The sequence below is a fragment of the Coenobita brevimanus genome, chromosome 100, assembly GCF_032717465.1.
Source record: "Coenobita brevimanus isolate Jiangsu-jjx chromosome 100, ASM3271746v2, whole genome shotgun sequence".
Taxonomy (NCBI): domain Eukaryota; kingdom Metazoa; phylum Arthropoda; class Malacostraca; order Decapoda; family Coenobitidae; genus Coenobita; species Coenobita brevimanus.
In genome coordinates, this window is record NC_137053.1 from 1,881,310 (window position 1) to 1,908,305 (window position 26,996).

The 26,996-nt window shown below is 44.8% G+C and overlaps 1 protein-coding gene across 1 annotated transcript in view; it reads right to left on the minus strand.

The window, feature by feature from the left end:
- LOC145414559 (uncharacterized) overlaps positions 1 to 26,996 on the minus strand; it is a 160,340-nt gene that overhangs the window by 89,640 nt on the left and 43,704 nt on the right. Inside the window, exon 2 of the mRNA XM_080284078.1 lies at positions 24,723 to 25,062. Coding sequence (XP_080140204.1) covers positions 24,723 to 25,062 — 340 coding nt within the window. The remainder of the gene's footprint in view (positions 1 to 24,722; positions 25,063 to 26,996) is intronic.

The following is a 26,996-nucleotide window of genomic DNA, read 5'->3' on the forward strand; positions in this document are numbered from 1 at the left end:
CCCCCCTGAGACCCCCGCAATCCCCTGCTTCACGCAACAATTTTGGCGACTTCGTAAACAAGGCAGTCTGGGGAGCCGATCCGCAAAGCCTCCCCGCCATTACGATACCGCAAGACACTCCCTTAACCCTTCCGTCCCGGCCCGATTTACGCCGAGGAAAATAAATATCGGTGAAATGAAGAGGCTGAGGCACGAGGCAGAGTGGGGAGGGTGTAAGTCCTTGGTCTAGAGGGGTGAATATCATTTTTGTTATATTTCCATTAGTAAATTTCCTTTCTCTCTCTCTCTCTCTCTCTCTCTCACTTATTTCACCAGACGTCAAACGATTTACTTCACCTTGAAATGAATCACGGGAGCCTGCGTGCTAATACTGGCACCCTTAACCCTCTCATTGTAGGGACAACTCTAGCATTATATCCCACCAAAGTGAGTCATAGAAGCCTCGGTTTTAAATATGATCATAGTAGCGGGGTTTTTTTCTTTTTCCTTTTCTTCCTTAAACTCAGTTTTGGTTAATGACAGGATATATATTAGACAGGTGATGGACTGACAGTGAGATGAATAGACAGGATGGAGAGGAAGTGTGTGAGGATGGAGTGTGTGAGGGTGACGTGTGTGAGGGTGACGTGTGTGAGGATGAAGTGTGTGAGGATGAGGAAGAAGTGTGTGAGGATGAAGTGTGTGAGGATGACGTGTGTGAGGATGAGGAAGAAGTGTGTGAGGATGAATAGATAAGATGGAGAGGAAGTGTGTGAGGATGACGTGTGTGAGGATGAGGAAGAAGTGTGTGAGGATGAATAGATAAGATGGAGAGGAAGTGTGTGAGGATGAAGTGTGTGAGGATTCCCAAAAGTTAATATTTTTTACCTTTACCACAAGTCAAAAATAGAAGTTTAATATTATCACCTTTAGAATATAAAGTCTGTCTCTTATCTTACACACTGAAAACGATGCATAAATTTCCCTTAACCTCAAAGTACTCTATAATACATCACCTAATTTTTTTATTGTCCCATTAGGAACGTAGGGGACAAGAACTAGCCTACTCTGACCAACATTTAAAGCGAGTGACCAGTTACTTCTCCCTGAGTGGGGTTACGTATGCAATAAACCAGAACTGTACCTAGGAATTAAATGCTTATTAAGATAGATAGACTAGAGAGAGAGAGAGAGAGAGAGAGAGAGAGAGAGAGAGAGAGAATCCCTTTTCTTTCATGGAATCTTCTGTACTCTGCTCTTATCACCCGTTTCTCATCTCTAACTTTCCGCTCCTCATCCCCCTTCCTATCTGTTCCTAATTCCTCCATTCCTCCATCCCGTTCTTCGTCGCTCCCTCCCGTTCCTCGTCCATCTCCCCCGTTCCTCATTCCTCTCCCGTTCCTTGCCCCTCCCTACCCGTTCTTTATCCATCTCTCTCGTTCCTCATCCCTCTCGTTTCTCTTCCCTCTCTCCTAGTTCTCATCTCCCTCTCACTCTTCGTCTCTCCATTCTTCCCGTTCCTCGTCCCTCTCTCCCAATCCTTCCCTCTCTTTCCGTTCCTCGCCCATCCTTTCCCGTTGCCCGTTCCCGCGTAGATTATCTGTCTGTTAGGCACACCGCGGGAGGAAAGACTAGTTTGGAAGACAGTAAATAAAGAGTTTACAAGCCCGGAGCTGGTGGTGTGTGTGTGGCTGCTACCGTCGCCTCTGCTCAGCTTCGCGCCTAAAATCGTTACCGGTCGAGTCGCGTTCTTGGGCCACCAGCGGGCAGCACCGGGGCGTAGCGGCGGCGGCGGCGGCAGTGGCATGGTGGCGGCGGGAGTGGTGGTGGTGGAGGTGGTGGTTGCTGTTGTGATGGTCGTAGTTGTTGCTGAGATGATGGGGGTTGTAGCTGCTGTGGTGACTGTGGCGGTGCTGGTGGTGGTGGTGGTGGTGGAAGTTGTACTGGTGATGGAGTTTATGGTGGCTGTTGTTGTGATGGTAGTTGTGGTAGTTGCAGCGATGGTGGTGGTGACAGTTGTGGTAAGTGTAGTGGTGATGGAGGTAGGAGTTGTGGTAGTTGTTGTGGTGGTGGTGTTGACGGTATGGTTATGGCTGGGATGGTGATGGTGGGCTCTGCTATGACGACGAGAGAGAGAGAGAGAGAGAGAGAGAGAGAGAGGAGAGGGGGCGGAGATCCCATGCACAAACTCACTCCATTCCCACAACCACTTCCTAAAGACATATCGTTACTGTTTGCTCTCCACATACCAACGTCACACAATTTAGGCTGTAGGGGTGTCTCTATGGAGTGGCGGGGGGGAGGAACCAAAATTACCATGATTACTCTCAAACATGGTAGCTAATTCGGCTGTTACCACGATGTGAAGAACCATGCAAGGGAACCAGGCAATCACGGTCAAAATCTCGTATATTCCGTTTTGTTTTCAGTCAAGCTTGTTAACATTCTCTCTCTCTCTCTCTCTCTCTCTCTCTCTCTACCGTCTTCCTGGCTTTTGTTCTTTCCCCTTTCTTCCTCAGTCGCCGTTCATTCCCAGTTCTCATTTATGGCCTTTAGTTTTCCCCCTTTCATTGATTTACAGACACATTTTTGGCTTCCAGGGACAATGGGGTGTACGTTGTTACTTCTTCATGTTAAGGTGTCATTAACTAAGGCTTTGTGTAGTGTCCTGTTTTCCTCGTTCGCTTCCTTAGACATTTTTTCCATCTCTTCTTTATTCTCTTAGTCGTTTTTTTTAACTACCTTCATTCTTCGATTTAATTTATTTTTTTAAATCCTGTATCTATTTCTGGTTCTTCCTTTGCTTCTTTACTGTCTTATTCTTACATCCGTCGTGGTGTCCTGTTATCTCCTCTCTCTTACATCTTACGTATCTCCTCCTTCCTTGTCATTTATCTCTTTGTCTAAATACTTATTATCTTGTTCTGTATCTTTATCGCCTTCTTATTTAAACTCATTGTACCACTCTCTATTTATATACCTGTCTGTCTCATCTATCTCTTAGTTCATATTTGTCTATCTGTCTGACTATTTATCTACTTACCTGTCTATCTGTCTGACTATCTGTTTATCTACCTACCTGTCTCTCTGTCTGTCTGGCTGGAAAAAAGGTCCCTCTCTATTCTCTCAGCATCCACATTCAGCATCCTCCTCTCACCACCCATCTCCCTAAATCTTTAGTCGTCGCCACCACGTCCCCCTCCCTCTCCACCACTACCTGCCCAACTTCTTACACTACACGAACGCCTTGACCGCTACCAACAAAACCTCCTAATATCTCTACCGTGGCCGCCAAACTGACCGCAATCTGGCTTTTTGCTCCCTTCGCTCCACACGCACACACCTCTTGTTTGATTCTCTGAACGCAAATAACAAACGCCTCTGAGTGTCATAATCGCCATCAGTTCTACCCGTCACGTCTTCTCGAAACGCTTGTTCCTGGATCCTCGTCTCACTCTTACTTCCTCGTCCCCTTCTCGCTCTTTCGTCTTCCTCTCACTCATGCACCTGTCTCTTGCTTCCCCACCTTCCCCACCTTCCTCTCGTTTCCCCACAGCTCCCTTGCTTCCCCATCTTCCTCTTGATTTCCCTTCTCCCTCTTGTTTCTTTGTCTCCCTTCATCTCCCTCGTGCATCCTCATCTCGTTCCTGCTTTCCCATTTCCCTCATTTCTCGCTATCGTTCTTCGTCTCTCTTTCTCGGTTCCCCCTGTCTCATTCATATCCCTCTCACTTAGTCATCTTCCTCAAGCTTTCTCATCTCCCTCTCACTTCTCCGTCTCCCTCCTCTTTTCATCTCTTTCTCTCTCATGTCCCATTCACCCTCTATGTCTCTCCCTCCCTCCTCCACCTCCCTCTCGCTTCCCTGTCGCTCCCTAACGTCTCCCTTTTGTCTCCCTACCTCCCTGTATCTCTCCCCGTATGCAAGTGAGAGGTACGCATGCATATCATCTCGACTTTCCACAGTCCTGCCTAATCTGTACACCTAATACCAAGTCCCTTTCCCTATTTCTCTGCCTCTATTGTTTATCCGTGTTTCTTTCCCCTCCTCCTCTCTTAATTCCTTAGCTGGGGCGAGTTTCCATAAGCTGAATAAAATAGCTCTTCGTTGGCTGTGGGAAAAAGAGGATGTTCTTAATTCTCAGGAAAGCGATTGGTGTGTGTGTGTGTGTGTGTGTGTGTGTGTGTGTGTGTGTGTGTGTGTGTGTGTGTGTGTGTGTGTGTGTGTGTGTGTGTGTGTGTGTGTGTGTGTGTGTGTGTGTGTGTGTGTGTGTGTGTGTGTGTGTGTGTGTGTGTGTGTGTGTGTGTGTGTGTGTGTGTGTGTGTGTGTGTCCTGGGTGTCTCTTCAGCTTAGTAAAATCGTCTTATGCTGAAATCAAGTATAGAGTAGGTGTTTCGCAGTCATATAGTTAAAGTCTCTCTCTCTCTCTCTCTCTCTCTCTCTCTCTCTCTCTCTCTCTCTCTCTCTTCAGGAAAGGGAGGAGGCACCAAGGCCGTCCCTTCTCACATCTTAAATCCACAGTGGTTATCTGCCATCTTGACCTGCGTGTGGTCAACAGTCATCGGTAACTAACTAAAAAGAAAAAAATAAATATCTATCCTATTCCTGCAACCTACGAAACTTATCTATCACACCTTCAAAATCCATCTATCCTTCCACTTCAATATCCCTCAGTTATCCCACTTCCCGCATCCCTCTCTCCTTCTCTTCCCTACCCATCCTCTCCCTCCATCTCTCCCGAATCTACCTGTAAAAAGAAATCCTGCTTCCCTCTCCTTCTCTTCCCTATCCATCCTCTCCCTCCATCCCTCCCGAATCTACAGAGAAGAGAAAGAGAGAGAGACCCTATATATCCTCTCTCTCCATCCCTCCCGAATCTACCTGGAGAGAGAGAGAGAGAGAATCTTGCCCCGTCGCGGTTCCATGATCTAAGGTGGGCAAGAATCATAAATCCCCATCCGCGGCCTCCTTCTCCCTAGCCAGCTCTGTAATAAAGCCCCATCAACATTCTACACTCGTGCAATCCTCAACACATTCTGGGCGCCTAATCATACACATTGCACCCCGATTGCAATTGCACGAATCTTCAACTCTCTAGATAGATTGGAGGGATCGCTCGGTAGGTGGTCTGGTCTTTTGGGATTTTTATTTTTGGGTTTACGCTTTTCTCTCTCTCTCTCTCTCTCTTTTTTTTTTTTTTTTTTTGCTTTGGTTCCTTTTTTGGGTTTAAGTGGGGGAAGGTTGACTGGGGCATGGCCGAGTTTTAGCTAAGGATGGGTGATGTGAAGGAGAGAGAGAGAGAGAGAGAGAGCGTAGAGGTATGTTAAAGAGAATGTTGGAATAAACAGCATGGGGAAGGATGAATACATAGGGAAATAGGGATGTGGAGTAGGTGAACTGTGAAGGGATGAAGGGAAAGGATGAAATTTATAAGATGGGATGGGAGTACCAGGAGGCGAAAGATGGAATAGGCAAATCAGGGAACGATGGAAGGAAAGGAGAGGATGGATAAAAGGGATAGGGGATGGAAAATGCAGATGAAGAGTAGGGACAGGGATGCAAGGATGGGGAAGGGAAGGATGGTGGGGAAGAGGAAAAGGAATATGGATAGGAATGTGGGGAAGGATGGAAAGAAGCGAAGAAGAAAGGTGGGAAGTAAGGAGGAAAAAATAATCCAAAGACGAAGAAGAGAGCTGAAAAAAGGAAAACTACCTTTATGCAAATACTGGATAGGTGAAGGGAAGGATGGAGAGAAAGAAGGTGAGGAGGAGGAGAGGAGGAGAAATGGAAGATTGCTGAAGGATGGAACAGCTGAATAGGTGGAATAAGAGTGGATGAAGGAGGGAGGGAAAAGTGAAAGAGGGAAAGTGTGGAAGAATGGTGAGAAAAGAAGAAACACAGAGAAATGAAAAATAAGAGAGAAGTTGAGGAGATGGATGGATGTTAATGGAACGGAAGAGACATGTAGGGATGAAAAATCTGTACAGAGAATTGGAATGGTCGTGGAGAGGAAGGATAGTGAAATATGGAAGGTAATGGCAAAGTATGCAGATCAGGAAAGATATGGGGAGTGAAAAATAGACTAAAAGGGGAAAGTCAGAAAGGTGTTGGTGGAGATGCCTGGAGATAATGAAGTTGGCAATAAAGATAATAGCTAATCAAAAGAAAAAGAATAAATAAGAGCGACAGACTAATAAAGGAATAAACGAGGAAATCAATAAAGGAGGACTGGGTTAGGAACAGGTAAACAGAAAATTATAAAGAAGGGAAATCAGGAAAGAGTCAGAGGAACGAGAGGAAATGAAAACAAAAGAAGCAAAAGTTGTGGGCAAAGTAAAAAGATGTGGAAAAAGATAAAACGGAAGAAAATGAAAAAAAATCTAAAAGCAAAGAAAATCAAAACAAAAGAATAGGGTGAAAAAAAAAAAAAAAGATGCTGACAGAGAAAAGGAGGAAGGGAATGAATTTTAAACATGAGAGGAGAAAATGTGTGAGAGAGAGAAAGCTAAAAAGTTTACGGGAGAGAATGAGGGAGAGTTCAGACAGCTCTCTTGTCTCTTATAGTCGTGAGAGAGAGAGAGAGAGAGAGAGAGAGAGGGGGGGGGGATTAGCCAGTTAGCTCTCTTTTTCTCTCATAGTTGTCACGCGCCTCACATCACGTCTCCGCGTCTGATCCCGATTTACTTGCAGGCTTTGAAATTTAGCTTTGTAGTGACAGTTCTCTCTCTCTCTCTCTCTCTCTCTCTCTCTCTCTCTCTCACCACAGCACCTCGTAACTAACCCTCTCACACCCGTATTCACACACTGTTTTCTTTCTTCCTGGTCGTCTGTCTTGCATAGTCATTTTGATGCCGTATGCGTCACCCTCCTAATATATAGTCATTTACAATCGATCGAAAGAATATGTTGAAAATGAGCTAATTACTGTCTGAAACGAAGTATTGTGGTCAGTGCACTTTGTCCACTGAAATATTTAAGTTCTAATTACATCAGCATAGTGGCGTCTTTATTATTATCGCCCTCCTTTACATAGGCAGAACGATCATGTTTTTGCCCGCGTCTGTGTGTGTGTGTGTGTGTGTGTGTGTGTGTGTGTGTGTGTGTGTGTGTGTTACCACTGTATCTCAAGATCAACTTGAGCTATCAACATGAAACCTTTAGGGTATCAAGATATGGCCAAAAGCTTGGACGAGTTCGAAAATGGGCACTCGGGGTTAAGGTCAAGGTCACCAAAATGGCTGCAATTAGCATTGACTCCCTAATGCTTTTCTTTCATTATTAGTTGTAGTGGGTAGTAGTAGGAGTAGTAGTAGTAGATAAGGTATTAATAGTATTAGTAGTAGTAGTAGTAGTAGTGGCAGTATCTATAGCAGTAGTAGTAGCATATCGATTATCCCTTATCAAAATTATTTTAAATTCATAGTAATAGCGAATTTAATTCCCACATTTTTGGCGAGGACTTCATGGCTTGATATATATATATATATATATATATATATATATATATATATATATATATATATATATATATATATATATATATATATATATATATATATGATAAAGCCCTTATCACAGGGGTAACTTAGGAATCTATATAATTTCATAAGTGTTGCCCTTAGCCTTTGATCAGTTAATGTTTTGTGAATGAAGGTTATTTAAGTTTTAAGCGCCTCAGGGGAACCTAATGGCGATTTATTGCTCGTCGGGGAGAGCTCAAAGACGCGCAGTTCATCACGGTATGCGCGGTCGATGATGGAGACAATGAGGAGGTAATATCGCGAGTGAGTATTCCGCGGTGAGGTACTTAAGGCGCTGGTTCGTTGCGTGGATGGCCGTGACAAGAACTGTAGCTGCAGTGAACGCGCTATTAACAACAAAACTAATGACAATCCAAGAGTGATTATAAAACAAACTAATGACAGAGCGATTATCAACGAAACTAACGATAACAAAAGAGCGATTATATATCAACGAAATTAATGACAAAGAGTGATTATCAATGATGCTAACAACAACAAAAGAGCGATTATCAACGAAACTAACGAGAACAAAAGAGCGATTATCAACGAAACTAAAAGAGCGGTTATCGAAGAAACTATACCAAAAGAGCGATTATCAACGAAACTAACGACAAAGAGTTATTAACGAAACTAAAAGCAACAAGAGACCAATTACAAAGGAACCAGCAAAACCACAAGACCTATTATCAACAAGAGAAAACACACCAGCAAAAACAGAGCAAGAAAAAGGAAGGAAAAACAGGACCTTGAAAAAACAAAAATAGACTACATATATAACAAAAAGACTATACGTTAAAGGAACAAAGAAGTATTGGAACAAGGAAAAATTACACTGAACAAAAGCTACAGAATATCAATTAAACAATAGAGCGATAGAAATAAATCAACAATCACCATCAGAAAACAATATTAAAACTCACAAAAAAAAAAAAAGTGGGAAGCATAATAAGACCCATTACTAGCAAAAATAATAATAATAACAATTATAATAATAATAATAATAATAATAATAATAATAATAATAATAAACACGGGAACAAAAGCAAGAAAAACAACAGACTGATCAGCCAAATAACAATAATTAGCACGCACACACACACACACAAACACACACACACACACACACACACACACACACACACACACACACACACACACACACACACAAAAGACTGATCAACCTAATATCAGCAGTTACTAGCAAAAAAAAAAAAAAAAAAAAAAAGACAAAGAATACAGAATAAGACACCAAAACCAAAGACTGGCATGGAGACAAAACACCTCCTTGGGCGACGACAAGACGAAGCGGTGTTGAGGCGTGATCACTGGAATCTAAATGCTTGATATCAGGGTGGGAAATTGATGGAGAGAGAAAGAGAGAGAGAGAGAGAGAGAGAGAGAGAGAGAGAGAGATACATAAAAACCACTAGAGGTACGATGTATGCCAGATAATTGTTTTACCCGTGTGTGTGTGTGTGTGTGTGTGTGTGTGTGTGTGTGTGTGTGTGTGTGTGTGTGTGTGTGTGTGTGTGGCGTTATCATAATTTTATTTCATTAGGGCGATTACGGACGAAAACAAAGAGGTTGCATCCTGTTTGTTGATATTAATGTGGAATCAAGTGGTCCATTACCCATCTCCACCCTCCACCGCCTGTCCACCAGTGACTGACAGTGTTCATCGCCTTTTTCACTGTTAGGGCAATTTTGACGTTCAGGAGCTGTCAGAAGAGCCTTGAGGGAGAGAGGAAGAGGAGAGGGAGGGATATTGAAACAGAGAGAGAGAGAGGAGGGTTGGGAAGGAAGGGAGAGTCATGAGAAGTGGAGATGGTAAATGGGAAATAACTGAGGAGAGGGTGGGAAAGCAAGATAGGGAGAGAAAGTGAGAGAATGGGAAAAAGAGAAGGTGGGGTGAAAGTAGAAAAGGAAAGAAGTCGAGGAAGAATCATGTGAAAAGGAGGTTGATTCGAAGGATGATTGAGGAAGAGAAGAAAGATTGGAAGATTGGAGGAGAAAAAAGTAGAACAGGGACCGATGGCGAAAGCGAAAGGAATGTGGATCCAAGGAAAGAGAGAGAGAGAGAGAGAGAGAGAGAGAGAGAGAGAGAGAGAGAGAGAGAGAGAGAGAGAGAGAGAGAGAGAGAGAGAGAGAGGAGTGGGGGGAACTAAAGGTGTGGGGAAGTGTAAAAGTGTTTCGACAGCGAGGTAGGACTGAAAAGAAGGAGAGAGCAAGGATTGCATGGGAAGGTGGGAGGGGAGAGAAGAATCTGAGAGGAGAGGAAGTAGATTTTGGCGCAGACAAAAGAAGCGTGTAAATGAAATAAAAGAGAGGAAGCAGAAACGAATGACATATGAGGTATTGAGGAAGAAAAAGAATGGAGGGAGGGTGTCGTGTTGAGGAAGACTATGACAGGAGGAAGTAAATGAGTGTTGGAGGAAGGGAATTATGGTGCATGGAGAGGAAGACAAGCGGAAAACAGGTAAGGGAAATTAAAGAAGCTAATCAACGCCATTAAACCCTTGACTCAGGAGGTATTTTATTATTTACTTCTGTTACTTCCAAGTGGTTTAATCCAACTTAGAAAAAGCCTGTATTATCAGAGGAGTTCATGAAGGCTATATCTAACTCCTCCTTATCAACAGGTCTCTCCTATACGAAGTCTAAAAGAAGCAAGAATAAAATAAAGATGTTTTCGTAGTGAAGGGGCTAAAGCAGGCAAGGCATTGAAGTCAGTGAGCATAAGTTTACTGGAGTATGGAGATCAATAAACTTTCTTAAGCTGTGTAAAAGATCGTTTATTTACACTTTTACCTTCAGTCATGAGCAATGGGAGATTCTGTGTAAAAAGGGGAAAAAGAAAAGTTAAATAATGCTTGAATCAAGGAGGGTAAAGGTCCAGAAATTAGGAAATCTATGGGAGGACAGCAGGGAAGCAAGGGAGAATCAGGGAGAGTAAGGAAAGCTAGTTGTGGAAGCAGGAGTGTATAGACGTAGATGAGGGAGAGGCACTGGAGTTAGGAGGAATTGGGAGGGCTAAAGAATGAGAGAGAGAGAGAGAGAGAGTATGGTAAGATAGCAACGGAGTCAGGGAAGTAAAAGTGCAAGGGACAGGGGGTGGGATAGGGGTGGGGGAGGAAGTTATGGGGTCAGGGCGATTGAGCGTGGCAAAGACAGGGAGAGAATCGGAGTCAGGGAGAGTAAGGGAGGGCAGTGGTGAGGTCGGAGTGAGAGAGAGGGACAATTACAAGCACTTACCAGGCCCTTCCTTCACACCCTTCGCCTTGCCAGTGTGTCCGGATGCCCGCAATACAGCATGTTATTACCCCTGCTATTAGGGTCTTATTAAAACCGGCTTTATTTCCGTCATAACTCAGGCAATAATGGGCAGCACAGTCACGGAACGGGAGTGGATGATCTACTGATTACAGAGGAAAAACTCGTGAGACCCCCAGCCCCTCCCTCCCCCACCTTCCCTCCCTCCACCCACACTACGGTCTGTCCTACACCGCCCCACCCTGCTCTCTCCTGTCCCGCCCTCTCTACCTCCCAGTCTCCCTCTCTCTCTACCCTGCATCCCCCTCCCTTCATCATGTCCCATGCACCCTCACTCTGCCCCTTCCCCTTCCACCCTCTCTCACTCTACCTGATCTTTACCTGCATCCCTCTCACTTCACCTTTCCCCACCCTCACTCCACTATCTGCTACCGTCCCTAACCTTATCCCACCCTGTGTCATCCTATTCCACCCTGCCCATCCCTCTCCCCCACCCTCTCATGCTGTCCTCCTGTTCCCACTCCACCCTTTCTCTTTTTCCACTTCATCCAACCCATTTCTCCATTCCTCCACTTCAGCTTTCCCTCTTCACATCCCCTCTCCTTTACTTCTCCACTTCAACTCTCCCTATCCATGTTCTCTCTCCTTCAGCTCCTCCTCTTCAGCCTTCTCTTTCCACATCTCTCTCCTTCACTCATCCACATCTACCCACATCCTTTCTCCCTCACACTTCCACTTCAGTTTTCCCAGTCAACAAGCTTCTCCCTCACTCTTCCACTCTTCCACTTCAGCTCTCCCTCTCCACATCCCACCTCCCTCACTCCACCACACCACTCCCTCTCCACCCTCCCACTCCACGCCAGAAGGGAGACCACCCCGGCTGAAGCACAAGGGCGTGAAAACATTTGCCTGCCCAAAGGGGGGATCACTGTCACTCGCACCCCGTAATGAGAAACACCTGGAGTGGGGAGGATGGGGGCTGGAGTGGGGGTGACGGGGTGGAGTGGGGAGGATGGAGGCTGGAGCTGGGGTGACGGGGTGGAGTGGGGAGATGGGAGCCGGAGTGCTAGTGACGGGGTGGAGTGGGGAGGATGGGAGCTGGAGTGGGGGTGACGGGGTGGATTGAGGGGAGAGGAGGTGAGTGAGAAAGGGAAAGGCTTGAGTGGGAAGAAGGTTTTAGTGAAAAGCAATGTAGAATAGGGGAGGAGCTGAGTAAGAGAGAGAGAGAGAGAGAGTGAGTGAGTGAGTGAGAGAGTGGATGGAGTGGGGAGGAGACTGGAGTGAGAAATAACGATTGAGTGGGAGGAAGATCTGAGTAAGCAAGAGTTAAGATGAAATGTGGAGGAGATTTGAGAGGTGAAAGAGGTATGGAGAGAGAGAGAGAGAGAGAGAGAGAGAGAGAGAGAGAGAGAGAGAGACTAAAAGGAGAAGGATGAGAAATGTAAAGGAAAGGGGAAATGGAGAGAAAGGGAGACGGGAATGAGAGAAGCGAAAGTAAAAGGCAGATAAAGGACAAGGAAGAATAAAGAGAAAGACGTAAAAATCAAAACTAGCTACGAGAGAGACAGAGAGAGAGATGAAAGAAAAGGAAGGACAGACAAAACACACACACACACACACACACACACACACACACACACACACACACACACACAGAAAAAAGTCCCAGGTGCGGACGTGTTTTATTGCCACTCGTCACGGTAACACTGGCTAGCATTCTCATTTTCTTAGCAGCGTTCGTAACACCTTTTCCTGTCTGATTTATTCTCTCCCTTTCACCTTACCACCCTCCTGTAAGTTACTGATCCAAAGTACTTCTACATTACAAAAGATATTACAATACAAGAGGATGTTAATGTGTAATAGAACTAAATCGCTCAAGAAAAAACGTAACGCTGTCCCTATGACTAAGAATACGGGGCTCCACCACAACCACCACACATGCACCACACTACATACCACAGCTCATTTTGGGGGAAGGAGGGGGGTGGGGGGTGATGTATAGACTCAGGAGTGCATTATAAGGGAAGTAGTAACAGTCAAGAAAAATTAACTGAGATGTCAAATTGTAAATATTATGGAACCGCTAATGATGATGATTATGATAAAGAATGATATTAATTAGGAAGGAGCCATTAAGGAAGGCAATATTAATAGAAATCTGTAATAACTGAAGTCAACAAGATCATCATTAACAACAAACAGATAATCATAACAATAAAAACATCGTCTAAAGATACAGAAAATTATCCTACAATTATATAAACATGTCCAGAGAAAAAGGAGAAAGAAAAATTATCGTAACCATGTCAAAAATAATAAAAAAAAACTTGTCCAGATATAAAGGAAAACGAAGATAATTCTAGCCATTATTCCCTTCCGTGTCTTAAAGGGAAGAAAATAAGGAAGAGTGATAGGGTGACATTTTAGCCCTTCGTTTGTGTTAGAGGCAGACCCACAGCCTCCTGGATAAAGAAATAGGAGAGATATCCCTTCACTCTATAGCTTCCTGGATAAAGAAAAAAAGACAGCTATCCCTTGACTCTTTACCTTCCTGGATGAAGAAAAACGAGAGATTATTTTCCCTTTGGCTGTTTGTCTTTATCTGATTCATTTCCCGAGACTAAGAAGCCTCAGTATAGACATCCCAACCCCATAAGAGAGAGAGAGAGAGAGAGAGAGAGAGAGAGAGAGAGAGAATCCATGAAAGCTACCGATGCTCATAATACCTTTGATATCTTATATTTTGTTAATTTCCTAGGACTACTGAGTGGAAAAATATCCTTTCTCTCTCTCGCTCTCTCTCTCTCTCTCTCTCTTACTATACACTCAAAATTCAAAGTTACTACCCACCCCTGGACCAGTAGCATCACATCCAATGTTACTGAAAGCCCAGATCTTCCGGAAGCTCCCTAACACCTTTTCCTTACCGATTTATTTTTGTGCATGGAAGGTTAATATCCTTTTGTACGTAATTTTTGCAGCGTGAGGAGGCATGGGAAGGATATTCACAGATGAGGACAGTATGGTGTAATGAACAAAACAAACCGCTTAGGAAAAGGTGTCAGGGAGCTTCCAGTCAAACGAAGTATGTGAGTATGGAGGGGAGGAAGGACAGTGTTTCCTGTAGCTCGGGTTTTCTGGAGCCTGACTTTGTGCTTTGACTGTACAACTTTGAATAATAGTCTGGGATTATAATGATGGTGTACTAAGATGCATTTTATTACATGGCATCATCGCTGTCATTTGCCTCACCTTTATTGGCAGAGAACACCGCAAACGCACCAATAAGAATAACAGTCGAATAAAGATTAAAAAATGAAAAACAGCAAACATGAGAAAATAAAAATAAAAAAACAGTAAAAAAAGAAGCGATAAAATAAACAGTAGATAAAAATGAAAATAAAAAAACAATAGACACGAAAAAACAGGAAATAAAAACGAAAAAAAAAACAGCAAATATAAAAATAAAAACACTCAAAACACACAGTAAATAAAAATACAGAACAAAAAATAAAGATTAAATAAAACTGAAAGAAGCAGGATCCCAACCCCAAATAATAGCCAGTAAAAGAGCAAAAAAAACGGGCAAAGAAAAAGTACTTGGGATGTGTGGTGAGAGCAGAAGAAAATTGCGCTATGGGTGGTTTTATGGGTGTGTGGCCTTATTGCAGGATGGCAGTGACTTGCACACGCCATAAATTAAGAGCTAATAGAGTGTCTTGCTAGTGGGGAGGTTGGGGGGAAGGAGGGAGGGAGGGGGAGAAGGAGGGAGGGGAGAATGGAAAGAGGGAGGAAGGGGTACGAAAGGAGAGAGGAAGAGAGGAAGGGGTGGAGTGTGAATGAGTGAATGATGCAATGGGGAAGAACATGAGAGAGGGGCGGGGGGAAGGAAGAAAGAGAGAAGGAGAGACAGGAAGGATGCAGGGAGAATAAAGCGGAGCGAGACGAAATAATATAGAAATACAGTGAAAAAGAATGATGAGACAGAGACAAGGAAATGGACAACCAAGGAAATGACAGACGGAAAAAACTATGATAAGAAAACTTGGAAAAAAAGCGACAGGAAGACAATAAAGGAACAGACAGGGGAGTAATAAAAACACACTCAGTTCCTTAATCATAGCCTCTTCTGTAACAAACGGCCTCGCAAGTAGCAGTAGGTATTTCAGTGTTTGCTTTTCCTTCTGTGCTACTTAAGACAAAAGACTGGAGGTGGAGGGCGACTCGCTTTCTTTGCGGTTACGTGAAGGAGCACTCGACTAAACGAACAAGTAGAAACCAACCCAAACCGACCGCTGGAACCCCAAATTGATGCACAAGTACCGCCATCATCACGGCTGTTGTTGTTACGCTTCCCTTGTAGTTACCTGGCCACAAGCAATACCTTGGTCCCTTCCCCCCTCACCACCACCACCATCATCACGACTGTCATCACACATCATCCCATCACCACAAACACCGCAATCAAACAGAGCAAACAGATGCCTGGAGGAGTTTCACCACAGTAGCGATCACTTGTACGTCTTCCTAATCGGTCCGGTGTGGCGTATCTCTCTCGCTTCGGAGTGGTATGTATCTCGCCTATTATATATGAGTGGCGTATCCCTCATTTGCTTATCGCTGGGAATTATGACCTCACCTCAGACTCATCACCAACATTAAGTCTTTATCACCACTGCAAATGTCTCTTAATTGTCATGATTACCGACTGAGTGTTTGTCCTCCCTCTTGCTACTGCTACTCTCCACCTCTCCACTACCATTACTCTTAGCTACCATTCATTCTCAACCATTAACTACCATTCCAACAAGACACCATTGCTAATTCACACAGTTCCTCCAGCGACATTACTACCATTCATTCTCGCCACCATCATTAACTACCATTCACTCCCACTATCATCATTTACTACCATTCTAACAAATAGTCATATTCACACTTCCTTCATCAGCTATACCATTCATCAGTATTCACACCAGGTATACCACGAACCACCCAACACCAACACCAGTCACAAACACCAGCTTTCATACTATCCACACCCGCTATTGCCCTACAGAATACCATCTCTCATACCAGATGCACAAATCACACCAGCCTTATCAATTACCAACACCCAGTACCAACTCCAGTCATAACACCAGCTTTCATACTGTCCATACTCACTATTACACCACATATCACCATTTATACCATACCAGAACAACCTACACCCCTGAGAATACCACCACTACCATCGTCTACCATACATACCAGCTGCCACCACAACCCCACCATATCCTACCACTTATATTAACATCACTACAATCATCATCCACCACTACCACCATCATCCACCATCCATCAACTCACCACTTCCTTCACAGCCTAACCACTCACCACCCCCACTCTATGCAATCTAATCACTGTCATTATTTTCCACAGCAATCACCACCTTCACCACTACCATCACAACCTACCCATATATATACTAATCACTACCATCATCATCCACTGCCCACATCATTCACCACCGTCACCACTATCACCACCATCATCTACCACCATCCATGCCACTCACTACCACCATTGCAGTCCATAAATCACCTGCAGTCACACCAATGCTACCATTTACCGTCATACCAGTCGCTGCCAAAGCTACCACTGTTCACACCAATCACTATCATCCCTACCATCACCAACCACTATCCACACGACTCACCACTAGCACTACGGCCCTTATATCACCTCCAGTCACACCATCACTACCATCTACACCATTCAGCAACCCACTCCACACACACCAATCACCACCATCACCACCACCATCACCACCACCAAGATCACAAGCCAGAAGGGGGCACTAACTCAGAATCCTATAATTGCATCGACACAGCCCGTCTTCCCCATCTGCCCCTCTCTTATCACGCTTCCTCAACCCCTCATTTTCACCTCCTATCTTCTTTTTTTTCCCATTTCTCTTATCACCGTCTTCATCACCCTCTGCATCTTCTTTATGCCTGTGCTTAGCTTCAATTTCTCGCTTTCTTTCAGCCTCTGTTAATGCCAAGTGATACAATTTACCGATAGAAACGCCAATACTTAGCCGATATTACACCCGCTGTTTTGGGCACCGCGTTTCTTCGTCGATATCCTCAGTTTGCTAAGTATTATTCTCACCACGGCCACTGTTGGCTTAGTATCTCCACTTGCTCAGTTGATAACCTAACATTTCCTCACACCACTCGCTCCTGTCAACTTACACCCTCTCAAATGACAGCCGATATTGCTCTCAGTTCTACTCTATTTCTATATTCGTCCTATCTCACTCTGCTCAATTTTACACCCATTGCGATTACAACTTTACTATCGCTTCTTCCGATTGCATTTAGTTTTACCTCATGTATCGCCTTTTTCCGATATTTCTATTCCTATATCTTGATACTACTACTACTATTACTACTACTACTACTACTACTACTGCTACAGGTACTACTACTACTACTACCACCACTACATTTCTATTAATGTGGCTGGCATTAATCACCATCTTTACAAAGTTTCCTAACTAACTACCCCATTCATCTTGATAATATTGCATATACTACTACCACTACCACTACTACTACCACCACTACTTCTACTACTACTACTACTATTATTACTGCTACTGTTACCGATCTATTAAAATGACACGTAAATCACAAGCAGCCACAGTCATTCCCAATTACCGTCACCGTAATTCACCACACTTATTCCCAATCAACACGGTCGCCTCCAACGTCCACTGCCCCTCTCTCAGCTTCACAATACATTATCCCGAAGGCGCTAATGCCCTAATATCCAATAACACGAGTCAGGCCCATCAGGTCTGCCCATCAGGTTGAAGTCCCGATGGCCGGCTGGTTCTGATCACCCCGGGATGGCGTTAGCGGGGACGGGGGCCAATCAGGTAATAATATCAGTATTCATCAACAGCCAATATCCAATATCCCCTGCTACGTGGGTCACAAGCAATCACGGGCCTTTCACTGCGTCTGCTCCAGTGAGGTGAAGTTAGGCATTGTAGTGTTGAGTGGTGTGGTGTGCTGTGGTGTGGGGTGAGAGTTTGTGGTGTGGTGTGGTGTGGTGTGGTGTGTGGTTTCGCAGTTTGGTGTAGCGTGGAGTATGGCTGTGTGGTGTGGTTGTGGTGTGTAGTGTGGAGTGGTCTGCTGTGATGTGACATGGAGAAAAGCTGTGTGGTGTAGTGTGACGTGAGGCTTTGTGATGTGAAGTAGTGTGCTACACTGTGGCGTGAAATGCAGCAGTGAGATGTATTGTAATGTGGCGTGGTGTGATGTAATGTGGTGTGATGTAAGGTTCTGTAGTTTGGGACTTGAATGGAGTGCCGTAGCGTAGTGTGGCGTGGGGTGGTGTTAGTGGCATAATGAAGCACGGGTGAAATGGTGTGAAATAAAGAGGGAAGGAGTCAGGTGGGGACTGTTGGTCTGAGGTGTGGTATGAACTGACTTTTGTGCCATTATTGTTCAGTGTAGTGCTAAGTTAGAGTGGATAGCAGTACAAAAGAGTAGCTTGATCATATATTACTCTGGCATGAAATGGTGTGATGTACTGTATAGAGAAGCAGTGAGGTGTGGTATTATATATAATGGTGTGGAGCAGTCCTGTATGTGATGCCATGTCGTGTAGTATGATGAGTGTTGTGGTGTGGTGTGATGGTAGACGAATAAAGAGAGAATATGTGATGTGATGTGATGTGGCGTGGTACGGTGTGGTATTAGTGTGGTGTGGTCAAGTGTAGTATTAGGCAATGTAACGTGATACGATGTGGTAGCAAACAGTGTGATATTAAACAATGTGATGTTAAGCAGTGTGATGTGGCAGGGTGTGGTATGAAACAGCATAGTGTGGCACAGTATGGTATTAAAGTCTGGTGTGGTAGGATGTGGTATGACCTGCCCACAGCCCATCCACTGACCAAATCCCCGGGGTGGTATGACTGTCGTTTCATTATCTCACTGGCTCTAAATTAAAGGCTTTGACCACATGCAGTTAGACTACGAGGTGCTTCCCACTTCACCCACACTTACCTCCAGAACTTAATTGAATATGATGTTATTAGAGAAGGATACACACACATATACAGATAGATAGATAGAGGTGTGTGTGTGTGTGTGTGTGTGTGTGTGTGTGTGTGTGTGTGTGTGTGTGTGTGTGTGTGTGTGTGTGTGTGTGTGTCAGAAAAACGTCAGAACATAAAGATTTTTTGCCCCGATGTGAAGAAGTAATAGCCTTGATGTCTTCACTAGATGGGATTGAAAAAGAGGTGGAGGGGGCGGGAGTGTATTGATGTGTTGGCTATATCGCGTGTGTGGAGGGGCGTGGGGGTCGGCCAGCCCTTCCCTGTGTTATATAGACGCCCGAAACGCTATAATTCCTTGACGACAGCGGCTGTGAATTATAGATTATGAGTGATAGGAAGTGCGACAGCCTTTCCCCCTGCCCCCCTGTCGCTCCCCAGTGTCGTATATGCCAGACATAGGAGCAATAAACAGCCCCCGTCCCCATCCCTCGTACCTCGCCAGCGTGACACCATTCTTCAGGCTCAGTCACTCATCCATCATCCGTAGCCAATGATTTAGTTTGAAGGAAGAGGGACAAAAATAAGCAACACCTCCAGAGATTGGCCCGTGCACTGAGGTCCTGACATAAAATTACACCTGTGGACGACCATAAAAGTGGGAGGGAAATTTGGCACTGCATTTTTGTTCAGTCCCCCCTGTAAGTCTCGAAGTTTTGAGCATATTAAGCCCTTCATTCCAATAACGCAATTTATTTTATTTATTTATGAATGCTAAATCTACCTCCCCCCCAAGTGTAAAAAAAAATCTCCCGTAAACTGAAGAAAATCGTCTGTAAATAGCAGGATTAAAAACAAAAATAGGCGACCTCATGGTAAAGGAGTTAACCCTAATAATGCGTACTTATTTTCCGCTTCTGGTAGGGACAAGTGAAACGAGAGGGGTTGGGCTGGGTTGGTTTGGGTTAGGTTGGGGTGGGGTGAAGTGGGTTGGAGTGGGGTGGGGTTGGATGGGTTGGGGTTGGTTTGATGGGATGGGTTGGGTAGGGTAGTGTGAAGTCGGGGTGGGGTGGGGTGCTGTGAGGTAGGGTTGGGGATGGTTGGGTGGGATGGTTTGGGGTTGGCTGGGTGGGATGGATTGGGTAGGGTGATGTGAAGTCGGGGTGGTGTGGGGCAGGGTTGGGGTGGGGTTGTTTGGGTGGGGTGGAGTTGTGTTGGGAGTGCTGTGTGTTTATTGTAGTGTCATTGTGGTGTTATAAGGTACTGTGTGATGTGGTTTCATGTGATTGGTATAGTGTCGTATGGTGACGCATGAGCTGGTGTAATGAGCTGTGGTGTTGTGTAATTTGGTACAGTGCAGTATGGTATTATGAGATATCGTGTACAGTGCCATATGGTGCAGTGAAGTCTGATATAGTGCTAAATGATTATGGTGTCGTGTCATCTAACACAATGACAAAATTTTTCTGCTACAGAGTGATAGTGTTGTGTCATATATTGTAGTGTGTTATGGTGCAGTATTATGGTGCAGGGTGATGTAGTGCAGTGTTTTAGTGTTGATTCGGTGTGTGATCTGGTGTGGTAATATTGTGGTGTGTTATGTTATAGTGTGATTGGGTATATCATATGCTGTCTTCTTATGTAGCATTATGCAGTATGGTGTCATGCCCAGGTACAGTGTGATCTATCATGGCACCAGCTTATACATGGTGGTGCAGGGTGGTATAGTGTAGCCTTGTGTGGTGTAGGATGGTATAGTGTGGTATTGTGTGGCGTAGTCTGGTTCCACTGGTAGAAAAAAGGGTATTGTCAAGTTGGTATGGCTTACGAGTATGGTGAGGCTTGACTGGTTGTAAAATGCGAGGATGAATATTAACTATCCTTTACATATGCCGATGGAGGCTAAGTGTAATCCTCTCCCATATTGTATCAGGTGGTAGAGTGGGAGTGTGACGTATGAGACGGTGTAGTGTGACTGGATGTAGTGTATCGGTGGGTGTAGTGAACTTGGGTGTAGCAGGAGTGGGGTAAATGTAATCTTATTTCATTTGGCGTTAGGTGATAAGGAGTCGGAAGGTGAAGTATGATAGGGTGTTGCGGGGTTAGGTGTAGTGTGTCAGTGGGTGTAGTGTAGCTGGGTGTGGCGTCATCTGATTTCATTTAGTGTCAGGTGGTACGGAGGGTGAACTGTAGAGGGTGTAGGGTGATCTCCGTCCCTTTGGTGTGGCGGACCTCCCCTACCCCAGCTCATCACCAGCCACTGTCCCAGCCGTCACCAGCACAGGGGTAGCAAATGTCGCGTCACTAGCCCGTCAATATGGCAGGGTTTGGGACAGAAGGGAGGAGCAGGGGAAGAGGAAAAGAGGGGAGGGGCAGGGGAAGAGGGAAAGAGGAAAGGCGCAGGGGAAGAGGGAAAGAGGAGAGGCACAGGGGGAAAGGGAAAAAGGAAAGGCACAGGGGAAGGATGAAAGAGGGGAAAGACTGAATGGGATGGGTGCAGAAAGGGAAGAATGGGAGATAAAAAAAGAAAGCGAATGGAACTAAGGGGAAGAAAGGAGAGACAGAGGAGTGGAAGGAACAAGAAACTAAAGGGAGAGCGGAAAGAAAGGGGAGAAGACGGAATCAGAGGAGCAAGAAAGGGTACGTATGAACAGGAAGACAAACTCGACACAGCATATCAACTCGCGCTATTTAGACCACCTCTTCCTAGGGGCATTTCACAGCCCTCCAGGAGCCACTGCAAGAAATTCGGAGCGACGGGTGTCAATCTAGAGGTTGTTTTAATAAAGGGAGAGATTAGCTTCCCATGCGAGGGGTGTTTATCACAAGGAAGAGGCGAGGAGGGCCAACAGTTCCCTGGGGATGGCAAACAATGGCGCCCTGTTCCGGAACGAAGGTTGGGGCGACCCTGGAAAGTATGTACGAAGCGACCTAATCAGTTTTTGCGATAAACGGGCCTCTAAAGCAGTAAATAATTATGAGATATCGTATTGCTGACTCGTATTTTTCACTCCATCGTTCATTTCAGTGTGTTTGTGAGTCTAATAGCTGCTTAAGGGAAGATAACAGTGTAAATAATCAGTCTTATATACGGCTTATGATTAGGACAGTTTATAAGTACGTGACTCTACGCCTTCTGGTCAGGGAGACGGCGCTACGATTGTCTTGTGTCAACACGACGAGGAGGAAGAAAGGAATGGTGTGAATAGACACTGAGATCAACTGGATGATTTTCTTTGTCTGAAGAGGAGAAGAAAGGCGACGAGTGATCAGGACTTGCTGATAACAGATAAGGAATTTGTCTTTTTTTCTGACGATGAGAGGAAAGGGAGAGGAAAGGGACAAGAAAGTAGAGAGAAAAAGGAAAAGGAGAAGAAAAGGAGAGAAAAGGGGGAAGAAATGGAGAAGAAAGAGTAAGGAAAGGAAAAAAGGAGAGGAAAAGGAGAAAAAAAAGGAGATGAAAAGAAGAAGAAAGGAAGAAGAAACAGGGAAGAGAAGGAGAGGAGAGGAAGAGGAAAGGGAGAAGAAAGGGAGAGGAAAAGGAGAAGATAGGGAATGAAGTGAGAGAGGTTCATTGAGAAAGACTGGATGATTGTCTTTGTCTGACGGATGGGGAGGAGTAAAGGAGGCGAGTCAATAACGTTTACAGATGAGGTGAAAAAATTATCAAGTAAAGGAGCAAGCAATGAGCATCAGACAACATTAAATTCGTAACTATAGCTCCTTTATTTTCATCAGACAGAGATCCGTAACCTTTTTAGTTCGTTGAAGGTCAGGTGTAGTAAGACTAGTGAATAAATTTGAGTAGTAACCAAGGAGACTCATTTCTACATCATAAGTAAAGCTCATCGTGTCTCATACAACCACGACTTAATAATCAAGTAGCAGGAGTGGACCAGTTCTGCCAGAGGAGAAAAAAAAATTGTAACAAAGACAAGAATTGAAAAAAAAAAAAAGTGAACATTAAAGAAAAAATAAAGTTCCTATTGAGATGACTTACTAATGAACGAATATTGTAATAAAATTTTGAGTGGACATTGGAAAGGGGAAAAAAAAAGTGCTTATGAAATGAATTACTGATGAAAATATAGTAAACATTTCAAGTGGACTTTGGAGGGGAAAAAGTGCCTGTGAACTGACTTAATGATAAAACTTGCCTCATTCCAGCAAATCCATCAAAATCTGTGATCCACGACACAAAATTCTATTACAAGACCCGATGAAACGTGCTAATATCGATCCAATTGCTCTTTTTCATTGCTGGCTTAAATAAGACCTAAATCACAAACAACGAGCGTATTAATTCCACATCTAAATGCAAATATGGTCCATTACCATAAAGGAAAGTTAATATCGCTGATTATGTTAGGGATGAGGGGGTGGCTCAATCTGTCCACGCTAGATCCACACTTCACACTTCACACTGCTTGTTTTGCGTCCAGTTCACACCTCACACTTACTCTACCTTACCCAAACCACACACACCCATCTTAACCCCACCATACCACCCTAACCACATCCGTTCACCCCAACCACAACCCACCATAACTAGACATCACCCCAAAACACCCAACCTCAACCATACCCCACTCTCCCCTTAGCCCCCCTCCCAAACACACACACACACCTCCCTATCCTCCTCCTCCCCTCTGCTATATTCCTCCCCTCCCTCTCCCATCACCCCCTTCTACCCACGCTCCAGTCATACACTCTTCCCCACCCACACATTACTCCCACTTTCCCCTCAATCACGTTACCCTTCCCTCCCCTCAGTCCAACTTTCCTCCCCTCATTCACGCTCCCATCTCCTCTTGCCTTTCTCACCTCCCCCTGGCAAGAAACTCTCCTCCTCAACCACGCTCCCCTCCCCCTCTCAGTTACACTCCCCATCCCCTTACCCATCTCCTCTTACCCCCACTCATGTCCCCTCTCCCTCCCCTTATCGTCCCCTACCCCCCTTCATTTCCCGTTCATACATCCCTTCCATTATCCTTCCCTCTTTCCTCTGCCCATCACCTCCTACCTTTTCCCCTCTCCCCTCTTCCTCTCCTACTCTCTTCCTGTCTCCCCCACCCTCTCCCCTCACCTCCCCTTCCCCTCCCTGCCCCTCACACCAGCTGGGCGGACAGGGGGGGACACAGGGGTGGCGAAGTGGCCCCCCTTGGGTATTGTCCTCGACGTGTGAAAATCAAATTAGAAAGCCATAAAACTGTGAAGAGGAGCCTAATCAGTGGGTGTCCTGGCCCGGCGGGGAGGAAGGGGGCAAAGCAGGGTGGAACAGGGGAAGTGGTGGTGGGAATGGGTGGAACAAACAGGGTGGAAGAGAGGAAGTGAGAGAGAGAAACGAAGGGGATGAAACAGGGTGGAACAGGGGAAGTGGTGGTGGGAATGGGTGGAACAAACAGGGTGGAACAGGGGAAGTGGTGGTGGGAATGGGTGGAACAAACAGGGTGGAACAAGGGAAGTGGTGGTGGGAATGGGTGAAACAAACAGGGTGGAACAAGGGAAGTGGTGGTGGGAATGGGTGGAACAAACAGGGTGGAACAGGGGTAGTGGTGGCAAACATAAAAAGTCTATCGGAAACCAAAATAAATAAGAAAAATACAACATCCCGGCGAAAAAAAAACAAAAAAAACACGAAGATAGACAATTAAAGACTCAGTGCCCCGTCTTTGTAACGCGAATAATACAGAAATCACGTCATTGCAGTAAAAGAAATAAAAAAAATAAGGAAATGAACGTTATGGGCTACAGAAGTCACGTCATTGTAGTGAAATAAGAAGATACAGAACTGAACACTCACCTTCACGTCTTTGTTACGAGAATAATTCAGAAATCACGTCATTGCAGTGGAAAATAAATAACAGACAGACAGAACCGAACACTCACCTCCCCGTCTTCGTTATGATCATCTCCGTGCCCAGCTCAAAGAATTTCTCCCACAGCTCCTTGGTCTCCAGGTGGCAGTCGATGCTCTCCAGGTCGGGACAGTTGCCCTTCGCCTTCATCTCCAGTTTGGCCGCCTTGTCTGCCTCCTTGTGGGTCGAGTGGGAGTCGGAGGTCGTCGATTCGGGGGACTTTGAGCCCGGTCGGTCGAGTGGGTCTTTGCTGCTGTCGAGGTCGCAGTCTTCCTTGTCGGACACCACGTCGATGTCGATGTCCTCGGTCTCGATGTCCCCGGCGTCGTCCAGCTCATCCTCGGACTTAATGCTGGTCTCGGGCAGCTTTTCTGTGGAGGAAAAAAGAGAAAGAGTTTGTTATTTTTATCTTTTATTTTAGAGGCAAAAGGAAAATAAAATGTATCCTTCTTTACTAAAATTAATTTAAATTAAAAAAAAATCATTATGGGAGAGAAAATGAAAAATATAGGTCCAGTTCACCTGAGGAAGCAAAAGGAAGTAAATAGTTTATCATTTATCGAGGTAAGCAGGAAGTAAAAGACCCAATACATTTCCAAAAGCAAGAAGAAGTAAAAAGACTATTGAGGGAAGGGAACGGAAAAAAAAAAAAACATTAATTCCTAGAAGCAAGGTCAAAATTAAAAAGCATACATTTTTTTTGAGACAAGAGGAAAATTCAAATGACATTAATTTCTTGAAGCAATGGGGAAAAATGGAAAGTTACTCCCTCCTTGAAATAAGTGGCAAAGTAAACACGTCTTTATTCTTAGAGGGAAAGGGAAAACAGAAATACTTACCCTTAGTGGCAATGATAAAATAAATGGTGGAATATACAATGCTTTTTTCTCGCTTATGATGGTTGAATATTGCAGGAGTAAATGACCATGCTAGTTACCTGTCATCCACGTGTACTGACTCACCCTCTCACCTGTCACTTCTCAACAAGGCCCGTGATTCACCTACGTTACATCCACAGGACAAAATAAAGTAAAGATGCGACTTATTTCTCGCAGTAAAGAGGGAGTATAAGGCTCTGTTCATTCATTAAGGCTAGAGAGAGAGAAAAAAAAAGGACGTTCATTCCTACTGTCAAGTCGAAAAAAAAAAAAAAAAAAGGTAAGAGAGAAGTAAAAGATAAAGAAGGAAAATAAACGATGTCTTGTTCCCAGGTGCTTGTTGAATATTGCACGTGTAAATGACCACGCTAGCTACCTTTCAGCCACCTGTACTAACTCACCCACCCACCTGTCACCCGCCTACTCAACAGCTCCCATTATCCACCCAGTTTACGCCCGCACCAAATCATCGTCTCACCCTATAAACACGCGACGCTCTCACTAAGCGCGGTTCTTAGCCACGTTAGCGGGAATCTTGGACTTTGTGGCAAAAAAAATGATAATAATAACATCAAAGCAGCCTTCCTCACGAATTTCCAAGCCTGCCAGCTAGTGACGAGATCAGAGGCACGCGAGGGGACGTGTGCTCTCCCTCTCCCTCTCCCTCTCTCTTCTTCCCCTCACTCATTCATCCCTCTCTTTCTCTCTCTCCTCCCTCTTTCCCTTTTCTTTGTCCCTCTCACTCCCTCATTCACTCATCCCTCTCTCTATCTCTCCTTCCTTTCCTTCTCCCCCTCACTTACTCACACATCCCTCACTTTCTGTCTTTCTTCTCTCCTTCCGTTCTCCCTCTCACTCCCTTCCCCCAGTCTCTCTCCACTTTCCCCCCTCTTCCCCTCACTCCTTCCCCTCTCACTTCTCTATTCCACCTCTTCACCCCCTCCCTTCTCTTTCTCTCTCCCTACTCCCCCATCCCCCTCCGCACTCATCCATAATTTCCACTGATCCCTTCAATTCACTTTTTCCCTCAATTAACTCCTGTACTACAATCATACTTTCTTCTGTCTCTTTTGTTCTCACTCTTTCCTCCCTTATTCTCTCTCATTCCTTAGTCATGCTGTCTCCTTCCCTACTCATTCTGTCTCTCCTTCCTCACTGACTCCTGCTCTCTGCTTCCTCACTCACGCAAACCACTACCGACACATAATTCTTCCTTCGCCTCCACTAAACACGCCACCACAATAATCCCTCTTTCCCCTTTGAGTTTCTGTCCGACTTTCACCTCTTTTACCATATCCTAAATTTTACCTGATAGCTTTACCCTTCATCTTCTCACGTTCTCTCCTTCCTCCTTCTCTCCTCTCCACCTTTTGGCCCCAGATCTTTCTCTTTCCTATTCTCTACCTTTTTTTTTTTTCCATCTCCGC